Source organism: Sphaerulina musiva (assembly GCF_000320565.1).
Source record: "Sphaerulina musiva SO2202 unplaced genomic scaffold SEPMUscaffold_9, whole genome shotgun sequence".
NCBI classification, from domain to species: Eukaryota; Fungi; Ascomycota; class Dothideomycetes; order Mycosphaerellales; family Mycosphaerellaceae; genus Sphaerulina; species Sphaerulina musiva.
In genome coordinates, this window is record NW_016017391.1 from 1,557,746 (window position 1) to 1,583,332 (window position 25,587).

The 25,587-nt window shown below is 53.2% G+C and overlaps 9 protein-coding genes across 9 annotated transcripts; 6 read left to right on the forward strand and 3 right to left on the reverse strand.

Annotated features, from left to right (window-relative positions):
* Positions 1–24: 24 nt before the first annotated feature.
* On the forward strand, positions 25–1,866 carry SEPMUDRAFT_165894 (uncharacterized protein). The gene is made up of 2 exons (XM_016908193.1): positions 25–968; positions 1,021–1,866. The coding sequence occupies exons 1-2, from the start codon at positions 102–104 to the stop codon at positions 1,642–1,644; spliced, it is 1,491 nt and encodes a 496-aa protein (XP_016758374.1). The 5' UTR covers positions 25–101; the 3' UTR covers positions 1,645–1,866.
* A 95-nt stretch (positions 1,867–1,961) lies between these two features.
* On the reverse strand, positions 1,962–3,137 carry SEPMUDRAFT_151245 (uncharacterized protein). The gene has a single exon (XM_016906693.1). The coding sequence runs from the start codon at positions 3,016–3,018 to the stop codon at positions 2,182–2,184; it is 837 nt and encodes a 278-aa protein (XP_016758375.1). The 5' UTR covers positions 3,019–3,137; the 3' UTR covers positions 1,962–2,181.
* Positions 3,138–3,428: 291 nt separating this feature from the next.
* Positions 3,429–4,631, forward strand: SEPMUDRAFT_50764 (actin-binding protein ABP140; the record flags this gene model as incomplete). Its single annotated transcript, XM_016909176.1, has 1 exon — positions 3,429–4,631. The coding sequence occupies one exon, from the start codon at positions 3,429–3,431 to the stop codon at positions 4,629–4,631; it is 1,203 nt and encodes a 400-aa protein (XP_016758376.1).
* SEPMUDRAFT_151246 (uncharacterized protein) lies at positions 4,624–5,358 on the forward strand. The gene has a single exon (XM_016906694.1). The coding sequence runs from the start codon at positions 5,001–5,003 to the stop codon at positions 5,286–5,288; it is 288 nt and encodes a 95-aa protein (XP_016758377.1). The 5' UTR covers positions 4,624–5,000; the 3' UTR covers positions 5,289–5,358.
* Positions 5,359–5,901: 543 nt separating this feature from the next.
* Positions 5,902–7,008, reverse strand: SEPMUDRAFT_158390 (uncharacterized protein; the record flags this gene model as incomplete). The annotated part of the gene is made up of 3 exons (XM_016907789.1): positions 6,683–7,008; positions 5,981–6,612; positions 5,902–5,930 (listed from the first exon to the last, which is right to left on the reverse strand). The coding sequence occupies exons 1-3, from the start codon at positions 6,976–6,978 to the stop codon at positions 5,902–5,904; spliced, it is 957 nt and encodes a 318-aa protein (XP_016758378.1). The 5' UTR covers positions 6,979–7,008.
* A 4,642-nt stretch (positions 7,009–11,650) lies between these two features.
* On the reverse strand, positions 11,651–14,528 carry SEPMUDRAFT_91476 (DNA replication licensing factor CDC47). The gene is made up of 3 exons (XM_016910555.1): positions 14,361–14,528; positions 12,005–14,307; positions 11,651–11,948 (listed from the first exon to the last, which is right to left on the reverse strand). Exons 1-3 carry the CDS (start codon positions 14,407–14,409, stop codon positions 11,862–11,864), a joined length of 2,439 nt encoding a protein of 812 aa, XP_016758379.1. The 5' UTR covers positions 14,410–14,528; the 3' UTR covers positions 11,651–11,861.
* Positions 14,529–17,542: 3,014 nt separating this feature from the next.
* Positions 17,543–19,439, forward strand: SEPMUDRAFT_91478 (ERG4/ERG24 ergosterol biosynthesis protein). Its single transcript, XM_016910556.1, has 3 exons — positions 17,543–17,751; positions 17,825–19,060; positions 19,121–19,439. Exons 2-3 carry the CDS (start codon positions 17,882–17,884, stop codon positions 19,304–19,306), a joined length of 1,365 nt encoding a protein of 454 aa, XP_016758380.1. The 5' UTR covers positions 17,543–17,751; positions 17,825–17,881; the 3' UTR covers positions 19,307–19,439.
* A 1,718-nt stretch (positions 19,440–21,157) lies between these two features.
* Positions 21,158–21,619, forward strand: SEPMUDRAFT_119976 (uncharacterized protein; the record flags this gene model as incomplete). The annotated part of the gene is made up of 2 exons (XM_016901560.1): positions 21,158–21,283; positions 21,488–21,619. The coding sequence occupies 2 exons, from the start codon at positions 21,158–21,160 to the stop codon at positions 21,617–21,619; spliced, it is 258 nt and encodes an 85-aa protein (XP_016758381.1).
* Positions 21,620–21,993: 374 nt separating this feature from the next.
* SEPMUDRAFT_151248 (histidine kinase) lies at positions 21,994–25,585 on the forward strand. Its single transcript, XM_016906695.1, has one exon. It carries the CDS (start codon positions 22,269–22,271, stop codon positions 25,035–25,037), a length of 2,769 nt encoding a protein of 922 aa, XP_016758382.1. The 5' UTR covers positions 21,994–22,268; the 3' UTR covers positions 25,038–25,585.
* The last annotated feature ends 2 nt before the right edge of the window (positions 25,586–25,587 follow it).

Consider the following 25,587-nt stretch of genomic DNA (forward strand, 5'->3'; position numbering starts at 1 on the left):
TGACGCTGTCCAGCCCCAGCCCACCGGCCCTCCTCCACACTCCACAGTCACACTGACATCTTCTACACCCGTACACCAACAATGCTGGTGTAGACTCCGGCATGTCGTACGACAGGAACAATATCCGCAGGACGCCCGCTCCACGCACCGCTCGTGGTCGCCCGCTGTACGCGCCGCCGCTACCACCAGGAGGAAGCCACAATCGCAACCACTCTGTCCTCGGCTACTGGGTTCCATTGGTCACAATTGGAACGATTGCAGTGGGCGGCTTAGCAGCATGGATATGGAGTGAGCGTACTGAGCATGATGAGGAGGACTACCCCAACGACAAACCGCCCCGTCCAACGACAGCGCCGGGACCAGGAGGACCATATTCAACTCAAGGCTCTCAGCCATATTCTGGCCCCCCACCCCGGTCTGGACCTGTAGATGGTGGCTATATACCACTGCAGGATCCTACGCAGCCGCCTCAGCCTGTCAGTGAAGATGTGACGGGCATTAGCTATGGCGGCGAGTCTGCGAGTGCGTACTATGATGAGAGCTCCAATGCCGCGCGGAACATATCAGAACGCAATGATGCTAGCTTCTTGGGGCGCGTAATGCGAAGAACGCCGAGCCCCCAGCAGTTCTTTGACAACGCTTCCAAGCAGGTCATGGGTGGCATGGCTGCAGCGGGCAAAGCACTGGGAAGCATCATGGAAGTGGACAGCAGAGACCACAGTGTGGAGAGGCGGGGGCTGGACGAGCGTGAAGGTTTCAGCGATCATGAAAGATGGAGTGAAGAGGCAGAGGAGAGGCAGAGAAACAAAACAGCTGAAATAGACCATACGGAGAGTAGCAAGAGAGGAAGCTCCAGAGGTGGTGGTAAAGGAAAAGGTCGCGCGAAGCGGATCGTAGCTATTGTCGTCAGCGCAGACGTGGAAGACCACAATACATATGACGAAGATGCGTTCCATACTGAACACGGTGTAAGTTGGTTGGCCAGCTGTGACCTCCAAGCTCTCGTTAACAAGACTCTAGTCCATTCTATCCCACCTCCCGGAAGCCTTGGATTCCGACACTACTGACCTATTCGTCCTGATCTACGCCCCCAATCTCAAGAAACTCCCTTCGACAAGCGCCTCCTCTGCACTGGGCTCCTCGTACTCGAACATCTCGACTCCTGCACAAACGCCCGGAAGCGAGCTCCCATCCATCTCCCCACACATGGAAGCCACCAACCCTACCTTTGACCATCTCCAACAACAAGCACAATCTCTCGTCGACCACCCGACCAAGATCATGCCATTCGCAACACCTGCAGGCTACGTGAGCATCCTCCGCCATCTGGCTCCTCAAATCGTCTACATCAGCGACACTCTCTCCGGCCGAGATGGCGAAACTGTAGCTCAACTCCAAGGCTGGGTCGGCCACACGGTGCTAGTCGCGGGCGACGAAGGCCATGGCGGACTCGCCGATACGGAAACTGAAACGGAAACGGAAGATGAGAGGAGGAGACAGCAGCATCAGCAGCAGCGCACGAGTGAGAAGAAGAAGAAATGGTGGGAACATTCGAGCTTTGTGGGCTTGGGAAAGGAAATTGATGTCGTCGATGCTATGCGAGTTCGTGATGATTGGGCGAGAAGAGTTAATGGAAGGGAGTAAAAGAAGGACGCAGTGTATACACACACACATACACACCACTCACTCGCAGACGTAAAAAAGGGGTATGTATGTATGTCTGTATGAACTTGAATCTGCGAAGGAAAAAGCGATCGATATGAGTTGTGGTGGTGGTGGTGCATAGTCTTTTCGGTTTTTTGAGGGGGAAGAAAGAGAGAGAGAGAACAACAGGTCTTGTTCAGTTGATATCCCCAGTAAGGTACGAAGTTCATGACTTGATTTTTTTTCTTTTCCTTCCCACTGTTCTTGTTGTCTCCTCATCTGTATGTACACCTTGATTTTCCCATTTTGTGATTTGTGATTTGTGAATGTTGTTATTGGTGTTGTATTTACATCAAGCGCATGCATGCGCGCACGTCTAATCTTTTTTTGTCTTCTTCTTCTTCTTCTTCTTCTTCTTCTTCCACTTCAGAGGCTTGTATCGATACACGAAAATGGTATAGTAACATTTCTTTCTGTCTCTTTTTTTGTCCTGCTAGAATTTTACTCCTTGAATGCCGTTTCCATTCCATATCTATCTTACAAGGAGCGCTTCTTCGCTGCCTCATCCCTGACATGTCCCATGCCAATCATGACCTCTTTCACTCTCTTCTCAAACGCCTCAATCATCTTCTCTGCAATCTTGGGTGCAACGCCGCCTGCGACCGCCGCGTACATTGGGTTGGAGAACTGGAACTCAATCGCCAAATTGACCTCTGTCTTATCCTGACTTCTGACAGGATTCGTCTCTGCAGTGTTCTTATGCGCGTCATCCTTGTGTATCGCGCTCGTGGGAGGGGGTTTATAGTGATATGGCTTCAACGACCATCGGGCCAACAAATGCGCCATAACCGTATCCTTTCTGCTCGGGTCCTGATCTGGCGCTGGCCGGGCGCTGTGATGCGCGATTTCCTCGCCCGAGAGACTGCTCTTCATGTTTCCCGATACGGCCTCGACTACTTTTCCTGGCACGCAGTAGACGCGCGACGTAAACTCTTCGCTGATGTGCTCGTTGAAGCCGATGACGAGCTTGGCTTCTTCGGGGTATTTTTTGCCATCTTGAGCGGGCTCCGAGTATTTCGTGACGGTGCTGTCGCGGCAGTAGGGCAGGAATTGGCTGTATGATGCCACGTCGGAGATGATGTCGTAGACTACGGTCGAGGGAAATGGCAATGTCCGTTGCGCTGTCAAGGTCTGATTGGAGCCGAACGGATTCGCGCTGCCTCCCGGAGCTCCAAAGAAACCTCGTCGCTGCGGTCGTTCACGGTTCGTAGGTGGTCGTATCGAGGCATTTGCGAGGCTGGCAGCTCGGCAGGTGTAGGGAGTCTTCGTGCAGGATTGCAGGAGGGTGGAGGAGAGGGGACGGATAGAGTTCATGATGGCGGTAGCACGGGCGAGAGATGTGTTGCTATACCACAGTCTGTACGCGCATGTCCCGATGTGTGTCGAGGGCGTGAAGTGAACAATTCTGTATCGTGCCACGTGTGTTGTTGATGTGTCCCAGCATTCTTGACACTATGGTAATCCATGGCATCATAGACAATTGTTAGACATGACATTGCTTCCACAAGCGCGCGGCGCGCGGCAGGCGTCACCGGTGGCTATTAGCCGACAGCCGCGGGCCGCCGCTAGTCAGTTCCAAGTGAACAACCACTTTCTCCAAGCTGAATTTCTCTGCAGCGCCAAGAGTTCACCATCGAAGGACACGCACAATGGCCGCTGCAGAAGAACGACGCCAACCAGAGGCCGGCCGGGCGAGGCAGGCCAAGGCGCAACTCACGAAGGGCATGGAACATATGCGGGAATATGTGACTGTCAAAGAAAAGGCCACGCCGCCTCTGGACCCAACAGCGCCAGGTGAAGATGCCTATGGTGTACCGGCGACATTCGAACCCATCCGGAAACCAGCTACAGACTCGAAGAATAATCCGGAGAAGCGCAGCGATCCCTTCCAATTTGGGTCGCGACATCTGGAAGACGGCGACGACATTTTTGCACACAACGCGTGGGATCACGTTGAAGTGGATCCCGAATACAAAGACTTCATTGAGCAACAGACGCTGTTCCAGAAGGAGAACCAGGTCTCGGACTTTGACAAGAAGCGTTTCAACGAACGGCCCGAGAAGTGGTGGGACAAGTTCTACAGCAACAACCAGGCCAATTTTTTCAAGGACCGTAAATGGCTCGTGCAAGAGTTCCCCATTCTTGGTGAGGTGACGCGAGAAGGGTACGGGCCTGCAACGGTGTTAGAGGTGGGTGCAGGTGCCGGCAATACTGCATTTCCAGTGCTCGCGAACAATCACAACGCGGAGTTGAAACTACATGCGTGCGATTACAGCAAGAAAGCGATTGAGGTGATCCGATCCCAAGCAGCTTATAACAACCAGGAGGTCCCCATCTTGCAGGCCGATGTATGGGACGCCGCGAGTGCCGAACTGCCTCCAGGGCTGGGCCCTGGATCTGTGGACATCATAGTCATGATCTTCATCTTCAGCGCGCTTTCTCCGGATCAGTGGGCGCAGGCGGTGCATAATGCTTACACGCTGCTAAAGCCAGGCGGCGAGATACTCTTTCGCGATTACGGTCGCGGGGACTTGGCCCAAGTGCGCTTCAAAAAGGGCAGGTATCTGGACGAAAACTTCTATGTCCGTGGCGATGGCACGCGAGTCTACTTTTTCGACGAACAGGAGTTGCGAAGCATCTGGGGTGGTGCGCATTGGCTTCCGACTGATTGCCAAGACAACCAGGGCGAAGCCCAGAACACTCCAATTGCGGCCAGAAGCTTCGAAATTCTCAACCTAGCCGTCGACAGACGCATGCTCGTCAACCGACAGCGTAAGCTCAAGATGTATCGATGCTGGATGCAGGGCCGCTTTCGAAAGCCCATCAACGAGACCGACGATGGCAGCCAGAGCAACACTAATACTGCCAGCCCCAGCTCCCCCGCGAGCGCTGGCGCCAGTTCTTCGGCAGGCTCTACCGTAAATTAAGGTTACACAGGTGTGCTGCAAGTGACAGCAGATGTATTTCTCTGCAGAAGTGCAACCGCATCATACCACGATTCAACTCACCACTGACCGCGGTTTGCGAAGTGCTGCATCTATCACGCGTGCTGCCTGGCCATTGACGGAATCGGTACCGCGTCCAATGGCTCCCACGCTCGGCTAAATCGCACGTTCTTCAGCCAAAATTGGGTAGGATGGGCAGCAAGCGAATCCTTCAGGACGGAGCGACATTCCGATATTGATGACACCCTGTAATATTGAATATCGTCTGATGGTGCTGGGCATAATAAGCTTGTGTGCTTAGGTATACATAGCTGCCGGGCCCGAGGCACCGAGCTCTCGAACAACAACAAAATGGGCACCATTCTTCCTTCGGACCTTTCACCGAGGACAGCCTGTCCATGCCGACTCACGTATTGCTCTCTCTCCATTGGGCAGCATTCGTTCGACTCATCGATGATGGGAATTCAAGCATCCGTTGCGACAATCCATGCCCCTCCCGGGCCTCAGCTGTCCGTATTCGGCAGCAGTACTCGGGACATTCGATCGCATCTTTGTGGTTCATTGGTTGCGCCGCTGCTCTTCGTAATGCTTTCGGAATTGACAGCGTTCATTATACCCAATCCATTCCATGCTTCCTAACTCCGATGCCAGAACATGCGTGCGCGCGTACATTAACCTAGACGATGTTTTGCAGTCGCAGTTACGCCAGCCGGCCGCCATTCATCATTTGCGATGATACATTACAGGCATGCGCACTTCGCAGACGAGACGATCTTGACCAAACTCTCGCCGGCTTCTCTGAGCGAGTGACAACGGGTCGAATGAGCTGACCCGAAGCTTTTCCTACTAAAAAGCCCGTCAACCATGGGACAGGTGAGACAAAGCGGCGCAGAGTGGAACCATAGGAAGGTGCTCGGTACCTGATTTGAGTCGCTCGATGACCGAACGGAAACCAACAAACAGATCATGCGCGAAAATCTATTGCTACATTGTATTTGTAAAAGGAGAGGGAGGGGGGAGAGAAAAGGGTGCCCTTGAATCGGCCGTCAGATGCAAAGCAGCGCCCTCGTGGGAGGTGCTCCACCACCAAATGCAATCCACTCTCGCGTCGATCCTGTGCGCCACTGACCCAGACACATGCGCCCGCGGTTCCCAGTCCACAGCACTGGGATTTCCCAAACCCGTGGCATTGGCCCGCGGATCATCGCTTTTTCGGCCCCAGCTGTCTGTCCTCTTTAGGTGGACATCGACACTACAACAACTCTTCGTCAGCTTTGATTTCTGCGCACGAAAAGAGCAACTCTCTGCCATCGACACCGAACGTAACGTACCTCCTACTTCACTCAACCTTCCATGGAACGCTCCCACAAAGGCTCCTGTATCACCCGGGTACGGCGCCAGCGCCTTGTACAGCTCATAGTAGGCAGACTGCCACTCCTTCTCCCGTCGTTTGAAATGAGCGCCATATTTCTCGCCGAGCACACCGACGACGTCCACGCAGCTTCGCCAGTTGCTTGGGAATCCTGCGAAGCGAAACAAAAGGTTGTACTCGAAGTTCTGGCTGCCGCCAGCATATGAAGGTGCATTAGCGGGCCTCGCATCATGACGCCAGTAGCGCAGGTGGAGGAGCACCTCCCGGAGAAGGTCCAGCATCTGCAGTGAGGCACCGTCCGCCATACTGGTGAACTGTATCAGGGTGTCCTGCACAGCATAAAGGAGTTGTTGAATCGACAAGATTGTGCCTTCGACATCCGTGCCTTGTCTCGGCAGTTGCGGATTCCGGCAGTACGCAATGTACGCGGTGTATTGATCTCTGATATTGTGCCAGCGCTTGCGCATCTGCTCTACCATCTGCTTGGACCATGCCGGACCCTGGCATGGTACGGGTGTATTGAGGGTCACCAAGTCCGCCTGAGTGCGCACGAGCCCGGAGATGGCTAACACTTGTCTGCGATACAAAGCGCTGCCCGATGTTAGTACGAGAGGCAGCATGTGTGTCTGTGTCTGTCTTTCACAGACATGTAATCACTTGCCTGTGCTCCGATCTCTCCGGCAAATCCTCTCTCATGAATTCAGAAAGAGAGTGCTGAGATGGTTCGTAGATCAAGTGAATGGCCATCACCCGCTGCCTCACTCCCCAAGCAGCGGGGCCGCGCTCGCCATCGTCGTTGCTCTCACCATCATCATCATCATCATCATCGTCCTCGTCGTCCTCGTCATCATCGTCATCTTCATCGTCGTCGCCATCATCATCATCATCGCCATCATCGTCGTCGGGGTCCTTGCGCGCAGCAGCAGCTGAAGCCTTCCCAGATCTGCGCATAGCCATAGTCGTGGAACCCCTCTCCTTCCCCTTCCCTTTATCCCCTTTCGCAGCCGAACCCCTCGAAGACTCTCCCTTGCTCGCGCTAGCTGCAGCTGCAGTAGCAGCAGCAGCGGCCTCCTCCTCTCGCTTGGCTCCCGATCTCGTCGTGACGCCCATCTTGCTCACCATACTCCGGCTCGCACCGGATGATCGGCCCAACGCCAGACGTCCCAGATCCGATGCGCCTACGGATGAAGGAGGAGCACGTGGAGACATGTGCTTCTTCTTCTCTTCTAGGAGGAGTCCGGTGTCGAAGTTTACAACAAATGGTGATGATGATGATGGTGGTGGTGGTGGTTCCGATTTGATGGTAGTGGTGGTCATATTCTTTCTTCTTGGTCTTCCTGTTCGTCTTCTTCTTGTTCTTATTCGACAAGTTCCCTCGATGATAGCTTCTTGTATACCCTCTCGATATAAGTGAGTTGGATTGGTTTAAGTCGTCCTTCGTCGTTGTCCCACTGTGCCGCACGCAGTCCTTTATTCGTTCAAATAATAAATCAAGAAGGAGTAGTAGGTAGTGACTGCAGCAGCAGCAGCGGGCAGGCTCGGAGCATGTAAAGCCTTATCGGCACAGCAGTAATACCAAGCATCCTGCTGCTTGCTGTATTGCTTGCAACTCAACTCACACACACAGTCAAAACCGAAGTGCCGGGCCAAGTCACAATAATCCCCAAAGCCCAACCTTCCCTCTCACTCTCACTCACTTCACTCAGCTCTCTCAGCTCTCAACTCACTAACCAACCGACCTTCACGCGGCACACGACACAAAAGAATACCTTAATTAAGACTTATACTACCAAGCAAAGCCGAACGTGAGTGGGCGGGGATGGGGTTGGGGTTGGGGATAGGGATGGGAGGGGAGGGGGGGGGGGGGAGACGGGCGTCCTCTACCCCGAAACCAGTACGCCACGCGAGCTTTTCCATGCGCCGCAAAAGCACACACCAGACCAGGCACAAGGCTTGGATGAGAGATTTGTTGTAGATCTCGCATCCATCCATCCATCCATCATCCATGGCTCCACCACCAAAACATCATTTTTAAAATCTTGATGAGAACAACAACAACAACAGCAACAAGAACACACAAAAACAATTTCTCCCTTTCTCTGGGCTTGGAACCGCGCTTGGGCTGCGCTTGGGCTGGGCTGTGCTGTGCGGCGTGGAACTTTTCCCCTGCCTACCTACCTTCCTACCTACCGACCCGTATCGCAACTACGAACTAAAAACTACCTACCTTACATACTGGGTCTAGGGAGGTAGGGAGGTAGGAGGTAGATAGTTAGGTCACCTGACGGTGCAGTCATGCACGGCGACTCAATTAGCGGGCCTTAAGGTTGCCCTGAAGTACGGCAGCTATGGAAAGCTTCGCGGGAGGCGAAACTTGGTTTCGGTTTATGGGTTACCCCGAGACAAGAGGGACGGACGGGACGGAGAGGGAGAGGGAGAGGGAGGGTGAGGGAGGGAGAGAGTCATGTAGGGAACCAAAAAAGAAAGTGCCGGTCGGCTGCGGCAAATAATAATAATATGCGAGCTTGGGTACGAATTGTGCGGCAGAAGAGACTTTTGTTGTTTGTGTCCTGGACTCGATCATTCTCATTGGTGGTCTCTTTTTTTTCTCTCTCTCCCTTTCTTTCTTTGGCAAATGGATGGATGGATGGATGGACGTTCTTGTTGTTGTTGACTGCGTTCATCCCTGACCCACTCGATGATGTTCACCATGGAAGAAAAAAAAAGAGACTACTTACCTTTTGGGCTTGGCGGCAGGATCGAGGCACAGCTTCTTCCCAGTCCCATGCGCCGCCGGACCAACACATCAACGGACGGGCATTGGAATCCTTTCGACGCCTCTCATCCAGTGCTTCCCTCAGTTGTATCCCCCTCCCACCCTCCCTCCCTCTCATCCAGATTCTTTACTCTGTCTACACCTATAAGTTGTCGTCGTCGTACTGACCGGACTGACCGGACTGACCGGACTCTGGTACGGCACAGTTGAGAGAGTGATGCTGCTGCCTGATCGAGGGAGGAGAGGAGGGGGAGGGGGGACAAGACAGCGGGACTGAAAAGATGTGTGTTGCATTCGGCAAACACAAAGCTGCAGCCTCCAAAGAGAGGCAACCCTTGCAAGCAAGCAAGCAAATAAGAACACTTAATACCGTCAAGATGATGGAAGAATTATGCTCTTGCCCGGAAGTCTGCAATGCCCTGTGAGAGTAATAAGTAAGCGAGTGCGGCAACTTTCCATTCCTTATCATCATGCACTATTGCTCCTACGATGATCAAGCTGTCCAGCCGGTGCTGCCTGCTGCGACGAGAAATGTGTATCGCGGAAAAGATCGTTCATCGTAAAATCGGGATCCCCCCGCACGCGCTGATGGATGACAGGCAGACAGGCAGGCAGACAGCGAAGGTGCCCTTTATTTTTCCCGGGACCTCCAGGTAGATCTAACCGCGTGGATCGTACGAAGGGCGGGAGATCCTCGTAATCGAGAAAGATCCAAGGCGATTCTAGATGTCAGCATATAGTGTGTGTGTACCAGACGAGACCAGACCAGCAAGCAACACCCAACCCCAGTCCTTGCCGACCGACTCACGAAGCCGGCAGATGCCTACTTGCAACCCATCTATCGGTCGTGGGATGATGCTGTCAACAAAGAGAGTGTCTCTTCCCTCGCGCTTCTGTTGTCCAGTCCCGAGAACGTGCCGCTGCAACACAATCATCCTTTCCTCCTCCTCCCCCCTCCTCGGGCGCTCCGATGATGTCTTTCTCCTGGTCCTCGGGGTGCTAGCATTGCATGCGCCTGACACTCGCGATCCGTTCTCTCCTATCGTGATTCTGCTGCATCCTTCTCGCCCGCGGGAGGATCTGCTCTCATCGTCGCCGCAGCACTATCAGTACACGTCACGGTACATCACGAGACAAAGTACTTCCCGCTAGACGTACCTTGCCCGATTGCGATTCCGTATCTCTCTGTCGCGGCTCATGGCGATCTTGTCACATGACTCCTCCAGTCATGTCTCTTCGTCGACGCTGACTCTCCCTATTCGATGTCGCCGCTTCCACCAGAGACGTCGGAGGCAAGAAGGTTACACGTGAATACTCTTTGAGAGCCGTGAATGCTTTTGGTGGTTCATTAATCGAGTTCAAAGGGATGTGTTTTGCTGAGGGTTCAGTGGCAATCCCAGATGTCCTGATCAGTCCGAAGTCGCTATTGTGAGTATTCCTGTGCCAAGACAACAAGCTAGAAAGGACGGTAGGAATCTGGAAGGTACTAGAGCTGTGAGTGCCCAAAGCAAGCGCAACCAGTGCTGAGGCAATCGCTGATGACCAGAGCAAGACGTAGATATGACCTTACCTACCTAGGTACCTACCATTCTTCCAAGAAATTGTATCATCAGCATTCATTAAGATGAGGACCCGGATCTCGAAGGACATGCCCCACAGGCCGCCAGTCTCCTCCAGTGGAAAGTCCTTCGGAACCTGGAATTTGACAACCTGCTAGTGTGCTTCCAACAGCATCCATCGCAAATAGCAACGCAGGGACCAGCAGAAGTTTGAACCTCTTTTGGAAACCCCAACGGGAAGAGTCAATCTCACACAAAGCTGCTCAGGAGATCGTATCTTGCAACTAAGAACGACGATGACATCGTGACTGACTGTGCCGTGTGCAAACGAGTTTAGTTGGTCGATCCATCCATCCATGCCGTCCTCGCTTCTCCTCCAAGTCTTAATCGCAGCCATGGAATTTGCTCGCTGAAAAGCTGCCGAAAAAGACTTGGAGGAGAAGCGAGGGATTGATGGTCCAGCGCCGCTAAGAGGGAATGGGGGATCTCAAAAAAAAAAGGAAAAGTAAAGGTTCGTTGTACGTACCCGGTTTCATCGTCCATGCACGCAGGTAGCCTGGCGGGCTAACACAGGACTGCTTCATTCATCCATTCAATCGATATTCTCTCTTTCTTTGCTTTTTTTTCTTTCCTTTCTAGCAGCACCCACTCAGCCACCACTTCGCAAGGAAGGAAGGAAGGAAGGAAGGAAGGAAAGGGTACCAATAACAACTGAAAACAATCTTCAGTCTTCGAACCCTCGAACCCTCAAGCGAGCATATAAAGTAAAGTAGGTAAGGTGAAGATCCTCTGCACCAAAAAGGGCCCCTCCTCCTGGTTGGCTGACCGGCTAATCGAGTTATTATTTCGCTGTGCACGAAAGATAGTACCTGTACCAGAGAAGGCGTAGGTCAGCTGAAATTCCCCTTGATCTTGATACCTACCTGTAACCTAAGCAGAGCTGAGCAGTTTTCTTTTTTCTTTCTTTTGTCTTTTTTTTCCCGATACTCACAATGGAGTACCATGATGATGATCCAGTCCAAATGGAGGAGGAGATCTCAAGTCGGGGATTTCTGTTTTGTTTCCAAGTAAGTCCTGACGATACCTCATCAAGGACACTCGTCGAAGAGAAAAAGGAAAAAAAAAAGAAAACAGGTCACACTCCAAACAACGCGCGAAAAGACGCTGGAGTTCACCCTGTCTCGCGTTGACCAGCAGACCAGCCAATCAACATAATGTACCTATGCGGAGTATTGTATTCGCGTGGGGGAAGGGGGGCACCCGTTACCTGACCTTGTGGATCATGCCAAGATGCCTCAAAACTCTCTCTCTCTGCATGCGCCGCAGTGGCCGATGAAGACAGACATATATTTCGTCCAAAAATGATCTGGTCTGGGAGTACACAAATGCTGGTGGGCGACCTTTGGTTTCCCATCGCTCTGAAAACTGAAGGACTTGGGAATCCGCAGCTGTGGAGAAAACAACGCCAAATACGATGATCGTCCTTTCTTGGTGGCACTCTATTATCAAAAGTCCTCGTCGCCCATATCTTCGTCGTCCTCACCAGTCTCGATGAAGACGAGTCTCGTCCCTTCCGCTGCGGTTTGCCAGACCTATCAAGGCACGTTAGCATGGATTCAATGCTTCGCCCACATTCCAGGTGACTCACATCAATCGCGGCGTACTCATCAATCGCTGACTCGAGTTGTTGTACCGTGAAGCCCTTGGCGAGCACTCGCTCTCGTACCCGTCTCATATCCAGCTCGCCACGACCTTCGCCAGTCGCAGCGGCACCACTGTCTCGCATACCACAAATGAGGTTGTAGATCTTCGTGCTAGGCGAGTGATCACCTCTGCGGTCTTGGTTGTCATCATACAAGCTAGCCTTGCTGACCTCAATCAACCGTAACGACTCATCGACGTCTTCAGTGATCACCTCATCTGCAAATCTCAGACGGGCCAACGCTTGCGACAGACGCAAGATACCGAGCAGAGTTCTCGGCGAGGTATGCGTAAATGTCTTCTTGCCAGCTTCATCGCGCTTCTGCTGTTGTCGAAGCCGCACGTAGGCACCAACGAGATAGTCGGATACAGCCTTCGGTACCACGGGTCGGAATGATCGAGCACGAGCTACCCACTGACGCACTTCGTTCGGCGAGAAGATGAGTCCACCTCCTTGCGGCTCTGGATGTACGTTGTGAATGTGCACATGTGTGACATGGCGAGCGAGCTCTTCATCTGCATCCCTCGAGGGCGTGTCCAGAAGTAAGAATAACACGTCAAATCTGCTGAGCAATGCGGCTGGCAAATTGATGTTCTCCACTGGCGATATCCGCGGGTTATAGCGACCGTACAACGGATTGGCCGCAGCGAGAATCGAAGTTCGTGCGTTCAGAGTCGTTGTGATGCCTGCCTTGGAAATGGAAATGGTCTGCTGCTCCATGACTTCGTGGATAGCTGTTCGATCGGAATCATCCATTTTGTCGAACTCGTCAATGCAGCAGGTGCCATTATCAGCAAGCACAAGCGCTCCACCCTCGAGTACCATCTCGTCCGTAACCGGATCCCTCATGACAGCAGCCGTAAGTCCGACGCCACTGCTACCTCTTCCTGTGGTATACACGCCACGAGGTGCCACCTTGGTGATATACTTGAGGAGTTGAGACTTGGCCACACCAGGATCACCCATGAGGCAGACGTTGATGTCTCCACGAATGCGCATGCCGTCGCCCATTTCTTTCGTCACACCACCAATCAGCTGGAGGAGAAGAGCTTTCTTAACATCTGCGTGACCGAAAATTTCTGGAGCAATGGACCTGCTGAGGTATTCGTAGAGCTGGCCTGATCGCTCCAGTTCGGTCATGCGCTGAATTGTGGTAGGTGCAAGAACCATGTCATCGTATGCCTTCTTGTGCTGTCGGACGTGCTGGGCTTCAAGATAAGTGTCAGTGAGCAGGCCGGCCTTGATCGCCTTGAAGCCAGTATAAGGTGTAGGCAGAAATATGCCAGCGATATCAACCACGTCACCAGGATTGACAGATCTCACGAGCTCGCCATGGCAGTGAATCGTAAGCTGTCTCGGTATGTGGCCCACTGGCACTTGGTCCGCCATTTCCTGAATCTTGACCTCCTGAAAAGGCAAGAATTTGGATGCTCTCGTCGACAAGAAAAGAGTGCCCTTGGCCTTGTTTTGCTGGCAGTCCTCCGAAGTGCACTCCACCAGTGGCGTGAATTGTTTTGTGGTGATGGGCTGGAAAATCTCATGCCCACAGCGATCACAAGAATACGCATTGACTTGCACCGCGGGCTTGACATCTGAGACACGAGTCGCGATACCTCGAACTGTGATCAAGCGTCCAAGATGCTCGCCACGGACTTGACGTACAGCGAGAGCTTTTGACCCTTTGTCGCTGCTTGAGCCAGACGGAGTGATGGGCTTGAAATTGAGCGTGTACCGTCGGGTAAGCTCTGGTGGAAAGATAGACTCTGGAATGCCGTTCTCGTCGCCTCCCGCCTCTTGCTGCTGCGCAACTGCCTCGTTGCGCTTCGAGCGTTGGCTCATGATGATGTCCAGCACATCGTCCTTGAAATTGGGTTCTGTGGCAGGCCGTGGCAGGACCGAGTCCACTGCACGCGCCAGGATCTCGATATAGTGATGCGCGTTTCTTTCAATCGACGAAACCAATTTGAGCTGCGACACACCCTCTTCATCAAGACTCTTTTCGTACTGCTCGAGGTCGTCTAGGTCTATTAAGACTTGACTCGTCTTGCGATCTGCCACATCCTGTAACATGTTCATGTATTTTGCCTTGGATCTCGTAGCTCGCCGTCTCGTAGCACCACCATTGTCTGCATCGTCCATGAAATCGTACTCATCGCTCATGCCATCGCCGTCCAAGTGGAGATCGTCCAATGCGTCCTCGGCTTCCGTGGAAGAGGATTTGAAGTTTTGCAAAAAGTCCTTAAACGCCGCTACCATCGAGTCAGCTCAGGTTCGGGACAAGTTCTCGCGCTGAGTGGTATACCTGTCTGCTCCTCGTAATTCACCAGGTTCTTGTACTGCAGAAGAGCCATGTTGGCGCACTGTTGGCGCGCTGTTGGCGTTGTAGCCTCGTCTGGTAAGATCAAGTTCCGTCGCACTCTATGGTAGTCGCTATATCCGATTCACCTGGTACACAATGTCGCTGGGTTCGTTTCGGTGAGGGTGTTGTAGTGGTGCACAATACGAAAGGCTGGTCAACACGCGTTCGAGAAATGGAAGGAACGAACAAGACGCGCGACCTCCATCCTTTGACGCGCCGCTATTCCATTCGCTTACTCCCTCCCTCCCGCTTCCCTTCCCGCACCCTACAAATATGCGCTCAAGTTTCGCAAATTTTTCTTTTCCATAAATATTGAACAACGCAAAAAAATAACACTGCCGAAAAGCATTTTGTTCGAGAGCCCGACGTGCTTTTGCATATTGGAGGCTCCAGGACAACAGAATCGTTGAGCTAGTGGAGAGGAAACATCGCAGAGGATCTTGGGTGCCGTTGGCTTCTTTACACCGTGGAGTCGAGGGCAATGATCAACTGTACATGCCACCTTTGAGCTGTGCTATACATTATCTAGATTCAAGCGCGCCGTACGTGGCTCTTTTGGCAGTCGTCTTTGAATCAAGCCATCGAGCATCTCACGTGGGAAGGACTGCATGTGCTTCTTGGCTCCAGATTGCTCTCAAACTCCAGGCACCTTGTGCACATTTTGTATGCCGCCTCCCTGTACACCGACGTCCACGAGGGCGTATTCAAATGAGCTGAGCAAGCTTGGCATGCCTTCGCCCGACAGGCATAGACCCTATGTTCAATCAGACCTTACCTAGTCTCACTACAGAACTGTTGAGTTTGGTAAGTATAGAACTGGTTCGCGCCGAGAGACGTCGCCGGCGAATTCAGGTGATACCGGGCACATTTGTACCGGTACTCTCATACCGTATTACGTACATCACATTCAGCTTCGTCGGCCACTCAGTACCTAGACTAGGTACCTCCTATGTATGTACATGACCAGAGTACGTGTATCGTACTTAAGTACACCATTCCTGGAGGGGAACTGGGATGCCTCCCCAACAGATACTCTGATGGTCACCCCAGTACTTCATCATCCTCTGCCACGGCCTTTACAATAGAAGAAATGGGCGCCGTTCTTAGCACCACACGATTTGCAGTAATTTGGGGCATTGTCTCGTGACAATTCGAACTCTGACAGTAAGTTTTTGACAGTCATCGTGAGGAAACCGAGTGGTTTTAGTCGGTTCGCGTGCGAGATGGTCCTCTTTTGGTATCCCTTGAGCTGTTTGTTCGTGTCAGTTGTGACAGAACATCGAATAGAGGGGCACGTCCTCATATATGTGGTTGAAGACATCGCCTTCACGACATGCAGAACTCAATCGCCACGTGCACGACATGCCAAATGCCAAAACTCGATATAACATGTCGCTGAGACGTCTTCCAAGGGCGCAAAGGCGAGCTACGTGACGTCTTACAGTCTTCTATTCTGTCAACGGCGAAAGAAATGGCCATCGATAAACAGCGCTTATGCAGTGCTTGACCCGCCTCTTCTTATGTTCGGGTTGCTATATCTTCTCTGGCCCAGTCTCAAGCCAGCTGCGCCAACATGGCAGTAGATGCTCTATCACAGTCTTTTCTCCGTATTGCTGCGAGCGCCTGGGAGCTAAGGCTCATGGTGGTCTCGCTGTGTGTGGAGTGTTCATGGGGAATGTCGTATATGCACGATATGTGTGCGGCACATTGTGTCGACCGGCCGCAAGAGATAGGCAACAATCACATCCCTGTCATGCGACATAGAACGAAGTTTCTGCGATATCATCTGTCGGACTGCCGCCATCTTCAAAATCCTCTCCCGTTCCAGCTCTTGTCGCCTGCGCTGCGACAGCGAGCGGCGTCGTGCGCACTAAACAGCTCGACACGGTTATCGAGGCTTTATTGACTATGCGATGCTGGCGATGTTGGGGCTGGCGCGAATGGCGGAAATGGCGCGAAGAGCGCAAAGGCGCTTAATGGGCCACATATGTAAATGGAGCCGGATCTGCTGGCAGTCACCCGTCAGTGTGTCGAGCGAGGGCAGCGCTCTGCTGTGTGCGTCGTCAGCTGGCGTGTCAGCGCGGCTTGTCTGGTCTTGTATGAACTGGCAGGCATCCATGAGACGAGCCTTGCTCCGGAGAAGGGTGGAAGTGGTGAAAGTAAAGTTCGCTCGTACATGCATTGCGAGACCGCGAGACCGCGAGTATGCGACTCTGCGTGGTTCTATGGCCCACCGGATGCGGCGGAGCTCATGCCATGCAACGATAACGATGACAGCCAGTAGATGAGCTGAAACGAGTGATTCACGATGGTGGCCCGTTGATATTCTTGGCAGACCAGCACAGGGCAGCCTTGGAAGCGCCTACCGGCCGTCTGGTGTTGAATCTTACCTCCTATCCCCATTTCATGGGGACCGTGTCGCGCTCGCTGCGCCCCTGGGGTGGTGCATCTTCGTTGAGGGGCACGTGGCTGCCAACAGCCCAGCTGAGGGCCTGAGGCCCTGTCTGGCCTGGGTGGGTGGCCAGGAATGCGAGACCGCGGTAAGACACTGGGAAGCCCTCACCCTCTCTCTCATTCACCCTCTCTAGGTCTCCCCTCTCTCGTCTTCGTGGTGCTTGATGGCGCAGTGTGGAAGCTTGGTGGCGGCAGGTGGCCGATCACACGTTTCCGCATGCAGTCTAGTCAGGAACGCACGAACGCGATGTTTCTCACAGGCTGCAGGCTGCAGGCACTGGGCAGCAGCAGGCAGGATCAATAAGAGCTGCTGACAGCTAGCGGGGGTAGGGCCGCTGGAGTAGTGATTACGAGCATGGGATGATGGAGGGTGTGAAACAGATCGCAGGCACGAGACGTAAGAGCCATCCTCAAACGGGCCGCACTACGCTGTCTCCTGACGAACTGCCGTGTCAAGAGAGTTTGCCAGAGATTCGTACACCGCCAACAAAGCAGGGTTCGAGGTGTGAAGGTTGAGCGGCCGAATGGGGGGGCTGAAATAGAGCCAAGCCAGAGCGAGAGTGCACGCATCATGACAACTGGCTATAAACGCTATCCTCTGCTACTGTCGCAGCGTCGGCCTCGCTGCGCGCGCGACGTCTTTTCCTGAACTATCACGTATTGCTTGTGACCCGCCCGCCAGTGGAGTCCAGCTGGATATAAGAACGGTTTGCTGCTTGTCCCACCGACCTCCCCATCACCTGACCACAGCAATGCACGCGTGAGGTCTGCAGTCGCTACTATCTCGAGGAATACACCATTGGCACTTTCTGCCGGACGCGTTTTCTTAGCCTGGACCCGCGCCAGGAGCATTGGTGCGCAAGTTCCCACCTCACAGGAGGTAAGTCTCCAATTGTGCTCCCCTGGGGTAATCAATGTGAAGACGGCCGAGCGACCCGCTAAGAACATTCCAGCCCTACCTAGGTCACCACACCCCATCACAGCGCACGAAGAGCCCTTCATCGCTCACCATGGAGCAAGTACTGGAAACCATTGTGCCTGAAAAGGCCAAGCCAGTGCTCTGGGGTGCGCACAGCAATAAAGCCAAGTGGGAAAGCCTCATCGGCGTGCTGGCCATCATCACCTGCTGTCCCGTTCTCTGCATCCTGAACTGGGTCGCCTTGGAGCAATATGGAGGCTCCTTGTTCGATTGCATGTCGGCCGCTCTCGACTACGGTCCTGGTCCTGTGCTTTATGTTATCGATCACCTACCCAAGCCCTCGCAAGCTGCAGTCGCTGGATACGCAGGCTGGCTTCTCTTTCAAGCCATCCTGTACGGCGCGCTTCCGGGCGAGATCTGCTTCGGCCAGCAGACCCCAGCGGGACACCAACTGCACTACAAAACGAACGGACTTCTGGCGTGGACATTGACACACGCTCTGTACATCGGTGCCTCCTGGTATGGCTACATTGATCCTGCGCTCATTGCGAATAATTGGGAGGGTCTCCTGGTGGCGGTCAATGTGTATGGTTTCGCTCTGGCAATCCTTGCGCAAGTGAAGGGCCACCTATTCCCATCGCATCCGGAGGACCGCAAGTTCAGTGGTAGTCTGATCTACGACTTCTGGGCTGGCGTCGAACTCAACCCTCGATTTGGCTCCTACTGGGATTTCAAGTTCTTCCACAATGGTCGTCCTGGTATTGTGGCATGGACTTTGATCAACTTTTCTTGGGCAGCCTATCAATACCAACGTCTGGGTTACGTCACCGACTCGATGGTGGTCGTCAACATCTTGCAGGCCGTGTACGTGGTGGACTTTTTCTGCAATGAGAACTGGTACACGAGGACCATCGACATTAGCCACGACCACTTTGGATTCATGTTGGCCTGGGGAGATACCACATTCTTGCCCACCTTCTACACCTTGCAAGCTCAGTATCTCGCCCGCTACCCCACTCACCTGTCGAGAGGCCAGGCTGCGGGTATTCTCGCTCTTGGATTGTTTGGTTATTCCATCTTTCGTTCTGCAAACTACCAACGCGACCATGTTCGTTCGAAGCAGGGCGAGGCCCGCATCTGGGGACGACCTGCAGAGTTTATTCGCTGCAAGTACCACACCAGCGATGGCAAGGAGCACACCAGTCTCCTGCTGACTTCGGGCTGGTGGGGGGTTGCGAGACACTCCAATTATCTTGCAGATTTGGTGCAGGTAAGACGACATGATGCTCCCTTGTACTCCACGCGCAATAGCTAACATTCTGCTCCACAGAGCTTCGCATTCTGCATGACATGCGGCTTCACCAATATTATGCCATATTCTTACTTCTTCTTCATGTGCATACTGCTTACTCACCGAGCCCGAAGAGACGAGCGGAGATGCCGCGCCAAATACGGAGAGAAGTGGGACCAGTACTGCCGAACGGTGCCGTACACTATGATACCCGGCATCTTCTAAAGACTGTCTTCCAAGTGGGAAGGACAGTTGGCTGAGGGCCAGATGGATGGACGGATGGATGGATGGGAGGCGAGGAGGAGATTGGGGAGTAAAATGTAAAGGGAGCCTTTTTCAACATAGATTACAGCATTAGGTAGGGGGTCTTTTGTTTTTCAAGCCCCCATTGGTTGTTGTTGTTGCTGGTGTGCTCACGGCACCAAATGCGACGAGAAGTTGGTTGTACCAATAGGTGGATAAGGTACCTAGGTATATATCCATTTCTACATGTATTTCTACCTACTTCTACCTATTTCTATTCCCGGTGTGCGAATGCCATACCCACTTTGCTTGCTTTCCAATGTATTCAAGTACAGGTACCTTGGATTACGCCGACGCCGAAACCTCGCGCCAGAAACATGGATTGCGATTGCGATTGCGAGATTTTTTTCTTTCCAAGAGTGGAAAAAAGTCGCGTGTGCACGTGATAGAAGAGAGCATGTATCTGATTTTTTGATTGATTGACTTGATTGGTATTTTGGAGTCGGGTTTTGATTGATTTTTTTGGAGTCGGGTTTTGATATTTGATATTTGATCTTTTTTTTTTCTCGCAAACGTAAGACGCGAATACGATATTTTGCTACGGAGCCTGGAGGTAACTACTGCCTGTGAAGCAACAGGTCGATTCTACCTCTACGCTCTAGGAGGTAAGCTTTGAGGAAGGTCTTACAGCACTGATTGATAGGCATTTCCACTCGATCTGTTAATGATATGTACAACTACTGTATAGGTAGCAGACGGAGTGCCGAGAATCTGAAACGCCTACCTGACCTTCTATGCTCGTAGCTACCGTTAACCGATATGGTAGGTACCTACATGTATCTCCTAGTGTGACGGTGAGTGGTATCAGAAGCACGCTCTGTGATACTGATCGTTGTGACGGGAGTTGCTTACGTTCGTATACGGGAAGTCACGACTCACAGCAGGCTTCTTGCCAATACGCGTCTGGAAGGTGCGGCTAATGCGGTCGAAGTCATGAAGTGATCTGTAGCCTGCTCCAGCCATTTTTACAGTTGTTTTCTCGCTGAGATGGCCACGTCTGGAGTCGTCCTGGACCGTACATGGGCACATCTGGACTACTGGAGTCGTGCTAAGCTCGGCGCGATCGCACATCTACTACTATAGTAGATGGTCGACTAGTCGGATGTATAGTGGAGCAGCCAGTGCCGGGCCGGGGTGCAAAGAGACCTGTAGAACTAATACATACCTCCTACCTCCTAGCCCGAGCAGCGGAATGAGACCAGGCCAGGCTGGCTCGAGATGACAGGAGCTTGGACCTGTGGACACATGGTGACCGAGAGAAGAATATCGGTGTGCCACGAAGAAACTTATCCTGACAAGGGAAAAAAGAGGAGCTGGAAGGTCCAGAAGGCCTAGTCTCTAGAGGCCAGGGATACGCCCCAGACGATCATCAATATTGTGCGGACGCTCATATTATTCCCAGATTGATGCCGGAGCTAGACAGAACTAGAACCAGAACGAGACTCGGGGCAGGCCAGGGCAGCGGCAGGCCAGGGCATGAGTCGGTCTTTGACCTCTCAATTCACATCAGTTCCACCGCGCTCCGAGTGTTGACGACGACGACGGACATGGCCAGGTCTTCGGTGCCACAGCATCACAGAGGACACGGCAAAGGAAGGAGATATCTCAGTGGCGGCCGGAGTGCCGCGATCCCAAGGGTCTAGGTTCACGCCACGGTTCACGGGGAGGTTCAAAGAAGAGGAGGATAAAAACAGTTTGGCGTGGGCTCCACTTGCAGCCACGACGGAGCTTATCCAGTGAAAGGTGGCTCTTGTATCCGAGCCTGGCCGCACAATGCCCACGCCGCTGACGAGCCGGTCTGCTGCTGTTGCTATTGCTGCTGCTGCTGCTGCGGCTGCGGCTGCGGCTGCGGGCGCTGGCGACGCCCGGCCGATGGGAAGTGGTGTTGTGCAGTATTGGGTTTGATAGGTACGAGAACCACTGTACAGCAAACGGCGTGCTGGCTGGCTGGCTGGCTGGCTGGCTGGTCTGGGCGGCGGGGCAGAACCGAGAGCGCAGCGGCAGCGCAGAGACGGACGGCATCTATCATCATTATTAATTCAGGCATTGGCGGATGGCAGAAGCCGCCGAGGCATGTCTCAGCACGACACGTGATGAGTGCAGATCGACGCGTCCAAGGTTGGCTCTCTGTGGTGGATCGCAATTGGAAAGTACGCCAAGCGCATCTTAGCGCGGCTCAGCGTCCGATTTCCGATGGAAATGGATCCAGACCTCAGAAGACCTCGCGACGCGTGAAGACTGGTGACGCCGCAGCCTGAGAGCTAGGAGCATGTTACATCGCCTCCACTGCTGGAGAAGAATGGGCTCGCCGGCCAGTCGCACTGCGAGACACTTGCTCTTGCCTCCCTCCACCACCCCGGCGTGCGACGGCGAGGACGACAACCACCACGACGACGACGACGACGACGACACCCTTGCCCCCCACCACCACCACTACCACCACCACCTGCACCACCGCCTGCACCACCGCCACCGACCAGAGACCCGTGCGCACCCACCCCCACCGGTGCATACCGCCGGCGCACGCTCAAGACTAGGAACCCAACCACGCAGATCTTCCCCGTGATTGTGCTGCGTCCGATGAGCCCACCCTCCGCAGCCACACTGACCAATTTGCTGGGACCGTTGGAATTTTGACCACTTTCACCTGCTGCACCTGAGACCTACAGACTGCAGACTGCAGACAGACTGCATCCACTGTCCTGTCCTGTCCTGACCTGTACTGTACTCATCACGCACTAGTTCATCGCCACCGCTACTCCCGCGATCGTGCATCGCGAACGACCTGCTCTCAGAGCGTGAGCCAACTTCGAAGTGCTGTTCGGCCGGGCGATTCAATGCGTGCGCCCCAACTCTCCCACGTCGCGAGCAGAGAGCGATAGCGATGAACAGAGACGGGCCAGTCTCAATGGCTCGCAAATCCATCTGCTTCCCTCACCATGGCACTCGAGACATCCTGCAGTATGGAGACCCAGGCTTCCAAGAAGAAAACTGCAGATGGTATTCTACGGCAGAGAGCAATGCACTTGAAAAGCTCATCACGCTGAAGAGAGAGCTGCGCAAGCTCTCCCAGGAGGACTTTTGGGCGGGCGTGACTGAAGGACTCTCCGACCTCCTCGGTGCAGACATCTGCTTTGTGATGAAGAGGGTCTTGGTGGATGAGCAGGAGGCCCCGGTCGAGATGCCTCCCATAGGTGAACCAGGATCGTGCCTGATGGCCGCGGCTCTGCATTACCACGCCAATGATGGCACCAAAAGTACGGTGCGGTCGGCAAAGTTCCATGCATATGGATGTCCATGCGCGTACATGCGGCACGACAAAGTGTTTGCCATACCGGAGAGGCTGAATGATTTCATCACGAATAATCCGAACAAGCTCCCGACACCGTGTGAAGCATACATGGCTTTGCCGCTGTTTGATGGTGATAAGTGCTTTGGGCACTTCGGAGTCATGTGGTCTGTCGAGGGCGCGGCACAACGAGAGCTGTCATGGGCTTCCATTGAAATGCTTATGCACTCCCTAGAAGACATGATCAGCGCAAGGTTCGTCGAGGGCGCCAACTTCATTGCCCAAGCGAAGCCCACTGCTTTGGAGAAGAGTCGCGTGATCCCCCACGATGCCGTGAGTGTGGCGCAGTCACTTCGACCATATGCTGGGAGCCTATCGCACGAACTGAGGACGCCCATGCAAGGCATTGTTGGTATGCTGGATGTGATGTACACCACTGTTGAAGAGTGTGCAGACTCATCACGGGACCCCAGTCTGAAATCCGTGTTTGAGCAGCTCAAGCTAAACATTGAAACGGTGCAAGACAGCTCGCGAAGAGCAGTCGAGGCAGCAGACAATGTCGTGCACGCCTACGATATGGACATGGCAGTCCCTGACGCTCCTGCCCATCTCCTGGAGGAGCCGAGCGAATCATTTTCTCCTGGTGCAGCGACAGCCGACAAGAGGCCTGATATCCTCGTAGCCGGTTCCAATCTTCCACTCCACCGACCTAAGAAACGCCGGCGCGATGATGCGTTCGGCCACGGCTCACGGAACACCAGCGATGCAAGTCTGCACAGCCCCAAGTTTCCGAAGCTGACCAGAACGCCATCGGCATGTGCCCGCTGCGCAGGCGACAGCCAAGAGGTCAAGACCGGTCTACTCGAAGCTGAAAATGTCCAAAAGCTCTGCGAGATTGGTGCAGCGCCGATGGAGGATGTCGTCCAGAACACGACTGTATCTAGCCGCATCATTGCGCCCGGTCTTCGCCATACCGGCTTGCGAGAGCTCATACAATATGTAATCAATGAAGGTCTCAAAGTCGGTGGTCGACCCGATTCTGCAATTTCGCAGGACACCGAGACTGGCGAGATCATCGAAGTACGCAACAGAGGATCCGATGGTGCGCTGGGACAGAAGACGATTGAGTGGAGTGTCGATCCTGCAGTGCCCATCACAATGTTCATTGACGAGAAAGACCTGAGCAAGCTAATATCCTGTGTGTTCCTGAACGCTCTCAAGTTCACGGACAAAACAGAGGGACATATCAAGGTCGTTGCGAAGATGAGCAGAACGAATAGGTTCATTTCCATCAAGATTTCGGACAATGGCCCTGGAATCCCTTCGGCTTTCCTTCCTCATCTCTTCAAGCCTTTTTCACAGCAGAATGGCTCCATCACGCGTTCGAGTGAGGGTCTAGGTCTGGGACTCCTGGTTGCAAAGGGCATAGCGCGCAAACTGGGAGGCGACCTCAACTGTACCAAGGCCGAAACGGAAGGCTCCAGTCATGGCTCCGAGTTTGAGATCAAAGTACCACTTCACGCTGGAGAGACGATCAGTAGATCGGGCTCACCTTTTGGCTCGCCACTTCCTCGCAAGGCGCCCCTGACCAACGGAGATACACCTCACATCAAGCCACTTTCTGCAGCACCAAGCAGTCCGCGCACACTGTCACGCGCGCTGCACGAAGCAGTCGGCCAAGGGTCGAAGTTCTACAGCCAGCAGGGATCGCATCTGCATCTGCGGATGCCTAGTTCTCCGTCATCACCACAGTTGATCATTTCGAACGCATCATTACATGACGCTGTCATCTTGGCCGAAAGCGACACTTCTTCTTCTTCTTCTGGAACATCTCCCACCACCACATCCACTCCTGATATTGATGTTTTACGATCACGTGCTCATGTTCGCAAATCTGTGTGTGGACCCACTATCGATCGCGAACTGTCCAAGAAGTACCCTCTGACTTTCCTCGTGGCCGAAGACAACAAGATCAATCGAAAGCTCCTAGTCAGTATGCTCGGCAAATTCGGCTACGAACGTATCTATGAAGCGCACGATGGCACCGACGCAGTGCGACAAATGGATCTGGTAGCCACCGAGAGACGGACACCAGTCGATGTGATTTTGATGGATTTGTGGATGCCTTTGATGGACGGTTACGAAGCCACCGAAAGAATCCTCAGCAGGCCCGGGCTCAACGACGCTAGAAAACCTACTGTACTTGCTGTCTCTGCAGATGTTACAGATGGTGCTCTAGAGCGTGCTGCACAGGTGGGCATGAAAGGGTTCATGACGAAACCTTTTAAGCTGCATGACTTGCAACGCTTGATTGTTGAATTCTGCACTGCACACCTCACCGAGGAGGGCGAAAATGCCTTGTGAACTAATGATGGGCTTTGCACGTGGGACCGACGCCCCCAACGGACCTTGAAATGATGAAACATGAAACGTCCCCCCTGGCGTGTGCATATGGGAAAATGCCGAAGTATGGCGTTCCTCTAATGGCAGATCTTGGAACCTCCGAAACAGATGACACGATCCAGATTCGGCGGAGGCTGGAAGGGCATTGGGCCAACGGATTGATGTGGTGTGCATTCCATCCAACCACCGCACTACACTACAAATGACGAAAGATATACATGAAGCGTATGAACGAACACAATGAACGAAAACATGAATACCCGTGTGGGATTAGCACCGCGTAGAAGACGCATTATACATTGTACAGGTTGTTTTGGACGTTTTTATTTTTTTTTTTCTTTTTTCAGAAATATAGATGAGAGAGAGACATTGAACAAACGAGTGAGAGTACCTAAGAGAGATACAGAGGCAGAGTAAGAGAGAGTAAGAGACAGAGAGAGACAGAGAGATACCCCTACTAGATAGCGAGCGTTACATGTAGTTTTGACTTAGTAGTAATTATCTCTATATA

Coding starts and splice junctions, on each gene's coding strand:
- SEPMUDRAFT_165894 (XM_016908193.1), top strand. CDS start 102: ATGTCGTACGACAGGAACAATATCCGCAGGACGCCCGCTCCACGCACC. Junction 969..1,020: donor CGTTCCATACTGAACACGGT/GTAAGTTGGTTG, acceptor ACAAGACTCTAG/TCCATTCTATCCCACCTCCC.
- SEPMUDRAFT_151245 (XM_016906693.1), bottom strand. CDS start 3,018: ATGAACTCTATCCGTCCCCTCTCCTCCACCCTCCTGCAATCCTGCACG.
- SEPMUDRAFT_151246 (XM_016906694.1), top strand. CDS start 5,001: ATGGGCACCATTCTTCCTTCGGACCTTTCACCGAGGACAGCCTGTCCA.
- SEPMUDRAFT_91476 (XM_016910555.1), bottom strand. CDS start 14,409: ATGGCTCTTCTGCAGTACAAGAACCTGGTGAATTACGAGGAGCAGACA. Junction 14,308..14,360: donor GAATTACGAGGAGCAGACAG/GTATACCACTCA, acceptor ACTCGATGGTAG/CGGCGTTTAAGGACTTTTTG. Junction 11,949..12,004: donor ATGAGTACGCCGCGATTGAT/GTGAGTCACCTG, acceptor GTGCCTTGATAG/GTCTGGCAAACCGCAGCGGA.
- SEPMUDRAFT_91478 (XM_016910556.1), top strand. CDS start 17,882: ATGGAGCAAGTACTGGAAACCATTGTGCCTGAAAAGGCCAAGCCAGTG. Junction 19,061..19,120: donor ATCTTGCAGATTTGGTGCAG/GTAAGACGACAT, acceptor TCTGCTCCACAG/AGCTTCGCATTCTGCATGAC.
- SEPMUDRAFT_151248 (XM_016906695.1), top strand. CDS start 22,269: ATGAACAGAGACGGGCCAGTCTCAATGGCTCGCAAATCCATCTGCTTC.